This window comes from Rhinolophus ferrumequinum, unplaced genomic scaffold (assembly GCF_004115265.2).
Source record: "Rhinolophus ferrumequinum isolate MPI-CBG mRhiFer1 unplaced genomic scaffold, mRhiFer1_v1.p scaffold_63_arrow_ctg1, whole genome shotgun sequence".
Taxonomy (NCBI): Eukaryota; Metazoa; Chordata; class Mammalia; order Chiroptera; family Rhinolophidae; genus Rhinolophus; species Rhinolophus ferrumequinum.
The window spans coordinates 56,110-66,109 of record NW_022680426.1 but is presented as its reverse complement, the minus strand read 5'-3'; the positions used below and the strand labels follow the sequence as shown (position 1 = coordinate 66,109).

General features: G+C 35.7%; 1 protein-coding gene across 1 annotated transcript in view; it reads left to right on the top strand.

Annotated features, from left to right (window-relative positions):
* The window catches only part of LOC117020055 (ankyrin repeat domain-containing protein 18A-like), a 91,985-nt gene that overhangs the window by 26,155 nt on the left and 55,830 nt on the right, over positions 1-10,000 (top strand). Inside the window, 6 exon segments of the mRNA XM_033102256.1 lie at positions 1,203-1,332; positions 1,614-1,675; positions 3,943-4,051; positions 7,023-7,105; positions 8,268-8,405; positions 9,865-9,996. Of these exon segments, the coding sequence (XP_032958147.1) occupies positions 1,203-1,332; positions 1,614-1,675; positions 3,943-4,051; positions 7,023-7,105; positions 8,268-8,405; positions 9,865-9,996 (654 nt within the window).

Here is a 10,000-nt window from a genome sequence, read left to right as displayed (position 1 = left end):
ATTCTTCTCATCTTGGCAGCATTGGCTCATATAACAGGTGTCATGTGGGTCCCGTGGTACAATCTCCCCGGTCACCTGAGCCGGGTGCTCCAGAAGCTCGTGTGAGTGGTGTGTGCCCTCCTGTTGTACTTGAGCCTTGATTGTTGTTGGCACATCAGTGTGTGGAATTGACCCTCAGGACGACTGGCTGTGACTACAGTAGATGACTACAGTATGTGGGCTGACCTCACAGAGTGAGATCGACTGTAGCAGGGACTCTGGTGTCTGCTCATTCCATGGCTTGGGCGTGTCATTTATGGAGATAATTGGGTGTTGTTCTTGTGTTGCTGAAGCTGATTACCAACTGTGTTGGATTTGGGGCCTATTGGGAGGGGTTGTGGGGCAGGCCCAGGTCAGCTGCTTGTGCCCAACCCAGAGCCACCTAGTAGAAGCTAAAAAGTGACCTACTCATGGTAGCTGCCTTTGTAGGTTTGGAGGCACCGAGGAGAGGCTCTGCTGTGACGCAAGACAGGATGATGCATAGGATCCTAGGAAGAAACGGAAGTCCTCAATATCATAAATTGCAGCCTGAGTGACTGTTGTAAAATAGAATTGTGATGATGCAACACATCCGTTTACTGAGTGACTCCCCATTACGTTAGGGTAAAATTCATATGCTAGCATGACACGTGCCTTTGATTTGGTTCTGAAACTGCAGTGGTATCTCCATCCCATTCTCAGTGTTCCAGGCTTACCCCATTCCTTTGCGGTCCTCACTTGCAATATGTTATTTCATACCTCGGGCTTTTGCTCCCGCTCCCCTTGTGGAATCCCCTTCATGCTTTCCCTCACCACCTTGTATAACTTTCAAGATGCAGCCCTATCTTTGCAGCATCTGCGAGCTTCCCTGGTACAACTTATTGTTGTCTCTTTTGTGCCCTTACTATACTTTATTCACTTCGGGTGTCGAAGTGGAGAGTAGTACTTTTCTGTTCTTATTTTTTTAAATATTATAATATCTCTACTACTAGAATATAGGACAAAATGTTTCATTTATATTTCCAGCTTCCCCTGGGTCTGTGCCTATGATTTGATGGCTACAGTAAAGTTTTCTTGTCGTACCGACGGATGGATTGAGTGAGTGAGTGAACGAGTAAATGAATATGATGTTTTCTGAAGTTGGGTTTTTCTTTTCTGTTTTCTTTTTTTTTTTTTTTTAATAGAAAGAAGCAACCAAGCTGGCAATTGGAAAAAGAGAAAATCGTGTGGATATTATTGAAAGTGCTCCACAAGACCAAACAAGCAATGATAATTTGACTTGTGTTGAAGGAGCACACCAGAATAATATAAGTGGTAATTTAGTGACTATCTATGAATTCTTTCTAGCTTAAGTGCTGCTATAAACAAATCTAACATGTGTAGATCCAAATGTGATACTCATTTCTTTTAAGCATTTTTTCTATCTTTTTTCAAAAGTATCCCAACTACTAACAACTGCTTCTTCTTGCAAATGCTTTAACCCCCTGAAATTCTTTTCTGCTATTACTTTTATGGAAATATTCATGACTGAATGTGTATTCAAAATGCATAGTAATACATGTTCACATTAATGTATCTGTGACTACGTTTTATAGTTAAAAAGTCATCATTAGGATTAGGACAAGAAGAAGATGTAGAATCACCTTGGCATTCTGAGGTACTGTCTTTCACTATTATTATTATTATCATTATTTTAAATATCACCATTCTGTGATGTTAAAACGAAAAGGTATGCTTTGACTTGACTTTCTCACCTCTACATTTCCCCATACAAACCAATTTTTATGGTTTAGCCTATAATTAATAAACTGGCTATGTGTAATATAATAAGACAGCGTAGTACAATTCTGCTAACTTGCAAGTTTCGCTTAAGGCAGTCAGTGTAGTATAGTATAAAACATGAAGGCTTCCAAGTCATAAGGAACCAGTTTGGGTTCTGAAGTTAAGTTTACCTAAAAGCTAAAGAATTATTCCAGCTCGAACTATGCCCAAAGGCATGATTTTGTGGTTTTTGTGGATGTGTAAATGTCCTAATGAGATTCAGAAAGAAAGAATTTGGATTGTAGGGTTTGTTTATAACTTGGAACTTGAAAAGATAATGCCTGGGACATCAAAGTATTATTATATTTGTATTGTCAAATAGATCCGCAAGGAACTTTTCCAGGGAAGGAAGAGCATGGTGAATACTAATAATATGTTGGATTATACTAACAACAATTCGGCTGAGCGCTGCTTTAATACGTAACAACTGTCTTGTTCACTTAAAATAACATGCATTGAGTAACTTGATGGCAACTGTACTTGTAGTAATAGAAGTACAATGTAATGATGAGCTAATGCGATGTGACAGCTGTGGAAACATATAAGAAAGGTGTGATCTTCTGATATAGGCAACTGCTGCCTACTGGTATAGACACTGTGTTTGACGATAAGAACAGACTAGAATTCTGCATGGGTCACTTACTAGCTGTGGGATCTTGGGGAAACTTCTTTTTAACCTATCGGATGTCAGTGACTTCATTCGTCATAATGGTACTAACGACTACCTTTCAGGTATGTGGAACGCATAAATGTAACAAATGTGGAAACACTTTTAAAACTGTAAAGGTTGCTATAGAATGTAAAACACAATGATCACAGTGGAATACAGTGACTTACTAAGTATCGGGGACACTTTTTGTAAACCTGAAGGACAAGCAAATGACAGTAGTGTCAAGAACAGAAAGGAAAAGTTACAAGGGGCATGTGGATTCCTAATCTGGGGGATGTTAAGTTTCAGGAGACTGTGATTGGCGATACCCTATAGATGTGTAGTGTTTTGGTGCTTGAGGCTTTGTTGGTGCGATCTCAATGTTTTCACCTTGAGTAAATTTCTAGTTGGATACCAGCTGTGTGCTGGGCAGTTAGACACTGAATGGAGAAGTTCAGGGGTTCAGCTGTAGTTGTAGGAGCAGAAAAACAAGTGAACAACAGTCCATTATAAGTCTCTGTAAGTGCTTCATTTAAAGAGAATAGAGCATGCTGGGTTAGAGAATATTGTCGTGGGGCGGGGCATGGTTGTAGTTGGAATAGGAGTGGGAGTAGAATTTCGGTGGTCAGGAAAGATCTTTCTGAGTGTGACAAAAACTGCCAAGTGAAGCATGAGAAGGAGCCGGTCGTGTGAAGATCTAGAAGCAAAACCTGCTGGACAGAGATAACAATGGATCACATCTGTTCATCATTTTATTCTAATGTCTTGGAATGGCCAGGAAGCAGGAAGTGGGGTAACCATCATTGAACCATTTTTATATTTGTTGTTTTGTGTGGGAAAGAAATAAAATGTGCATAGTAAGTGTCTGGTACATTTTCGATGATTATAATAAATAAATGTTATTTTTCCCTGATTAGAAATTATTATACTTTTTTGAAAAGTTGCATAACTATATATAACATTTTTCCTATTATTTATTGAAACATAATTTAATGAAAAGTTTTTCTTATCTCTTTGCCACTTGGTTCAATCATTTTTTCTATCAAAATTTTTGTCAAATAAGAGTTCAGTTTTTCCAAGCTCTTGTTGACTTAGATGAAGTAGGTTCTAAAATGTTCTGTTTAGACTCAACAGGACATACACCAAGGTTTCTTTCCATGTCAAGCAAGTATCTTGTTTTAACACTAAAAAACAAATCTGTCATTAGAAATATTTAACAGTTATAGCAAGTACACGTATTAGGTCGCTGCAAAAGTAATTGCAGTTTAAAAGCTTAAAAAAATTGCAAAACTGCAATTACATTTGCACCAACCTAATATTTGCTTAAATACCTATTTTTCAAAAAGTCCTTTTCTTGGTGGTAATAACACTAATATTTTTATCCTGAATTATTAACTAGAAATTGTATGAAGTGTCCGTTAGTTACTCATCATCTTGTTTCCTGACCCATGCAGACGAGCATTGAAGTGAAAGATCCTGTTCCTAACAAAGCTGTAGGAATGGACGATGTGCAAACCCCCAGACCAGGTACACTTTGTAATACCAATTTAATTTTGGGAAGGAGTACACAAGGACATGTGACATGCTTGCAGTCTTCTATTCAGAATTCCTTTCTTTTGTTACAAATTTAATTGAAGGATTTGACATAAACAACGTGATGTCATTGTTGGTATCGATGTTTGAAAAAGAAGACATTGACAGCAATAAGAAAACAAGATTTTAAAAATATGACTTTAATTAAGATGTTTCTCCTTTTGTTTCGCTATCCTAAATGTCCCAGTTTGGAACCGTTATACTTAATAGGGGTTCTCAGAGGTTAATTATAACACTGGAAGAGATTTCCAGGCTTTTAAAATGGTTCTTTGAATTTTGACCATTTCCCAGAGTAAGACTCAGTTGCTACCATGTCAATTGTGTTTTAACTTTACTTCCTCTTAGTGTTGTAACACTGATGATCTTCAGCCAACCAGATGTTCCGCTGAGCAGACACCTGGTGTGTGTGTACGCGCGCTTATGGTGTCTTTGATTATTAAAAATGGGAGAATTAATCATAATGAATATTTGGTAGACACAATCTTTGAAAACAGTAATTCTGAAGCTTTTGTGCCTTGGGATGCTTTTATGCTATTAAAAATTATTGAGAATTCCAAAGAATATTTTTAAGTCGGTAGTCTCCATAGATAGTTACAATATTAGAAATAAAAACTGAGCAATTTAAAATACGAGCACACACAGTCATGTATTCCATGAGCCATTTGAACTACGACCCAGTAACCATCAGACCTATGATGTTACCATCAGAGCTGTGATATCACAGGCATGGAAAACTCTACTGTACACTTATCAAGAGAATGAGAGTGAAAATGGCAAATGACATTTAGTATTCCTGAGAAGATAGTTTTGACCTCTTCAGGCCCCTGAACTCATACATCTTGGGACTTCAGGGATTCTCACATGACATTGAAAACCACCGTTTTAAATGATATACAGGCTTCCTGGATGTGAAATGATAAAACAGGCTTTAAAGCTTCACTTCTACAATTGTGTTTTTCTTTCACTTGTCTTAAGAAGTTTTAAGCTGAGAATATTGTTTAAAAAACAAAAGCAAAATAGTTTTGTTATATATTCATTTTCTGTCTCATGGTGCCCTGTACTCTTTGGAGCTCATGTGGACCTAGCTTGATCCTATTTTTCCTTGGAAACAATAAGGTCACCCAAGACTGTCATTTGTCATATGAATATCTGTTTATCTAAGGCTTAAAGGATGAATTCTGAAGATATTGGAGCATTTAGAAAAGACCATTTTCTTATAATAAGTAGTTTCTTATTTGAAGTAGTACCATTCATTAAAAGGTTTTGTAATCCCATGTTTGTCATGCATATTTAAACTTAAGATAAGTGGTTACACATAACTTTTGATAATAACAAAAAAAATCATACCCTGCACCATCTTAACTATTAAGAAGGAAATTTTTAATTGGAAACACATTATGTAATAGAAATTGCTGCATGATAATAGTTAATTAAACTTACCTATGTAAATGGCAAGTATAGGACACCTAAAATAAAATGTACTCTGAAGGAACAGTGTGTTTGGGGGAAAGGACGTGTGACTACTTCTCTGAAAAAGGAAGTTTTACAAGATAGTCAACTTTGTGTTATTTTCACATCCTAATAAATGAAAACTTAATCCCAGAATTCAGACTGGGATTCTACTTCTTTGACCTCCAATCATGAAACTTGTCAAAGATCTGGGGATTGGAAATTTGGTGATAAAAGGCCATTTGCATCACACTCAATGAGCAAAACTCTGTCAGCATCCACAGAGTTTGGACAGAGGACCGTAATAGATAAACTAGAGACTCAGATTGCAGGTGTGTTTTTGTTAGGTAATTATAGGCTCCATGACTTGTGTGAATCACAGCTACCAGAAAACAGAGAAAGCAAAGAAGGAAATAAAGAAACAGAAAGTGTTCAGCCCTAGCCCACCTCTATGTAGCTTGATCATAGTTCTGACTTTCCAACAGTCATTTTGTGGCAAAATCTACTTCATGTTTACTCTGTTTATGGAACTTAACAGCCAAACAGAATGACTTTTAGCAAGACATTGGCATTCTTCCTGAACCACAATAACGTACGGAAATAAGAAAGAGAATGAGGTGAAAAGGTTGATTTCCTTTAGACTAGTATTTGGCATACTCTGGGGAGTGGGCAGCAGAATTATACTTAGAACATTGGGACCAGATGGGAAAACTTCATAAAGATCTAAAGGTTGCCTAGTGAAACAAAACATAGTTTCTTAGCTTTAGTTTTATATTCTGAATTCACAAGTATCAGTTAAAACTGTATTTATTGTAAATGAAAAAGCACCTTCCGAAACCAACAATCAAATATTTCTTGGATTTTCTGTGGCTTTATATATTTTAGAATTGACTTTCCCAGCAGTGATGGGAATCATCGAGAATTAAATCCATAGCACTTCCTTCTCAGCTGTGTGCACAGTCTGTCTCCTCTTCTCTCTCTTCTTCCTTAAACCCCAGTGCTGAATCCTCAAAGGTGGAAGGAAATTTTCAGAATAGTAGAGGAAAACATTTCAGATATAAGGAAGATAAATGCATCAGAAGTAACAGTCATTCTGGAAACAATGAATGACGTTGCAGTTGAATCTTAGGGTGTTGTTCAAAAGGTACTATTATGAGGTAGAGAACAGAGTATATAGTGCAACTCGATATGTTTGTCCTGCATTTCTAAATTGTGTTTTGTTTCTGATTGTTTTTCCATGGATGTTCAATGAATGAATTTGTGGATGAATTTTTGACATGTTTGTATGCCTTTCACTTTGTGACATCTCATATTACCCAAATGGTTTGTTGAAGTCTTAACTAATTAGAAGTATTTCTTAAGTAAAGTAAATATTCAGGAAAAGATTATGCTTAATTTGAACTCTCAATTGATAAGACGTTATTTTCTGTATTTATAAAGATTATAGCTTTTATCTAACTGTTCTAAGTAGTTCATTTTAACTAATACGTAGATTTATCAGCAGGACAACACCTAGGAATGACATCAGAGGAAGGACAAGCGAGGCTTGATGGAAACGAAAAGAACTACACACATGTATGTGAAATTTAATTTTAAATTTCTAGTATAATATCGTTTTCTGTGCTTTAATAATATAATATAGTCCAATTGAAATTACCTTTCATGCTAGCCTTTTGGAGTCAAAAGGTCATAACTGAATGATATTTATAACATTTGTACTCGTTACAAAACAAAATATTGTTAGAATCTATAGATATTCATAGCTCAATTTTATCCGTGGATTGAAGCAAAAAAAAAAAAATAATAAAGTCCTGAATATTGTTTGCTCCTTTAATTATCATAACTCCCTTACATAATAAAGAAAGTAACACCAAATATTGAATCACATGATGTGACAGTTGAAATTATGAACCATGTAAAAATGATGGCCACTGATTCGGGCTCCCGTGAAAGGAGTCAGGATTCTCAGGGGTTCAGAATGTGCAGTTCCGTATGGCTGGTCACTAAGGCCAAGGTTAGAGATGGATTCTTCCTTGTGACCTCTGTGTAATGGACTCTGAGTCTACATTCAGGGAGAGAACGGGGTCATGCACTCAACTCAACTGCTTTTTAAGAGAATCACTTCTTCTCAGGATGGGACCTTTGGTTGTTGGGGCACAAACAATAACTTCCTAATTTCTTTCATTTCAGTGTAGGAAATCAGTAAATATGGTTTAATTTTTTATCTGCTCTTATTAGTGGGTATTGAATAAGTTAGAATTGGATGCCACAGATAACTATGTCACTGCATAACACTGTCATAGTGTATAATTTGAATTAACATTTAGGAATTGACTTCTCTTACTGATTGGTGTTAGTGATGTGGGCTCCTAATTAAAGTCTGCCTGTTCTCCAGTTATGAGTCTTGAAAAAATATTCTCAAATTCACTGAAGGGACTCACTATTTAAGACATGGTGAGGTGAACTGTTTTAAATGAGGAAGCCTCTGTGACATTAAAAATCATCTACTATTTCATTTTTTGGGTGGATTTAACATATAACCGATTGTTTAGTTCAAACAGTGACAAAATTAGTTTTGCGGATTCATGTTTTTCTTCTAATTTAGACTAAGGCAACTTATTTTTCACTTTCTAGTTACAGTCCAATAATTTGGGAGTAAGTAAACGTAGATTAAGATTTTTAACAGTTAAATTTTAGGTATATTCTAATTTTTCTTTGTTCATATTCGATTCTCTAGGTTGTACAAGAGGAAAACGACACTCAGAGGCCACTTTTTCGAGAACAGGACAACAGAATATTACATGATGCAATCTTGACCAATTGCCTTCAACAACAAAAGGAGACAGAAATAAATCTTAAGAAAATGAATTCTGAGGTATTTTGTTTAGTCATTTTCAAATATGTGTGTGTGTATTTGTGTATGTACATATTTTAAAAACCAATGTTGTACATATGGGAATTGTAGAGGATTTTAAAAGTGTGTGCATGTGTGTGTTTGTGTGTGTGTGTGTGTGTGTGTGTGTGTGTATTTTAGGGGGAGTGACATTTATCGTCCATTGCAATAAGTGATATTCTTGATTGAAATCCTTTTATGTCCAACAGTCAAGTAGTGACGTTCACAATGTCTCATCTAAAGGGGAGGCTTTCAATACTTTTTGTAGGAATCTATGAGCTTTCTATAGTCTCAAAACTATTGCTACTAATAACAGAAGTTTCAGTTTGAGGCAGTGATTTCATCCCTTTGCTGTATTAGTAGAGAGGTTAGTTTTCACTTCCACTGATTGTAAGGAGTAGAAGTATAGCCAGTGCAGAGACCGTCTTTTAGATCTCATTCACCTCTTTTGAGAAAAGTAACAATTTGTTCCAAGTAGAGTCCTATTTCAGTGCTAGGAACTTTTGAAGAAAATTGTATGCCATAATAGATACTTAGTGATAATTTATTGGTGAGTATTTTATTCAAAGAAGTCCCTATTTCATATTTATTGAAATAGTCCCTATTTCACATACATTGCCCCTATTTCACATTTATTTCTCCTTTAAACATTATGAAAAGGAAATAACACTTATGCAGTAGCAAATAATCTCACTATTTTCTAAGAAGAGCTCTATAATTTTTAGCTTATTTACCCTGAGTTTTTTGAAGTCTAAGGCTTCTTTTGAATTTATATATTTACACTAGAAGGGCAGCAAGCACACTATTGTAGAGTCCAAAGTCCTGGGAAAAATCCTGAACTTGCTCATCTTTTTAATCATTCTGTTTGAAATTGTGATAACGAAATGAGTTCATTGATGTATAAAGAAGTGCTTAGCGCAATGCCTAGATTTATCAGTAATTAGTAGATTTAATCTTATAAGTGACTCTGAAAGTATTAGAAATGTAATGTAGAATATCTTTTGAATATTCTTGGGGAAAAAATTCTAGGAAATATAATCAGTCCAAATATGCAGAGTGAATACTCTTACTGTGGGAGAGGTGTATATTCAGACGGTAAACTCTATTTTAAAGTGTAGTCAGACTTCTTAATCTTTTATTTCATGCCTTCTGGGTTTGCTGCCTTTCCAGTTCTGAGATGCTTAAAATTCTCTTATGATTTTAAAATTCTCTTTTTCACTTTCATGGATTCAGCATCTTATATTAAATTTTTCTAACTTTGGGGAAGTTATGCTTGTATAAAGTTGGAGGTTTGGATTCAACGTTGTATTTTTCCAATGGGATATCCACTTACTGCAACCTTTTCATTATATAAACATTTAGGTTCTTCTTTAATTTCAGAGGATATCATGATATGTCATTTCAGTGAGTGCTAGCTACAAGTCTCCTTTGTTTTACTTAGGTTTCTGAGAGTTACAAAAAAGAAAAAGACCTGTTGCGTGAAAATCACATGTTGCAGGATGAAATCGCCAAACTAAGACTGCAAATGGACACACTCAAAACTCAGAATCAGGAAATGGAAAAAAAATACTTTGAGG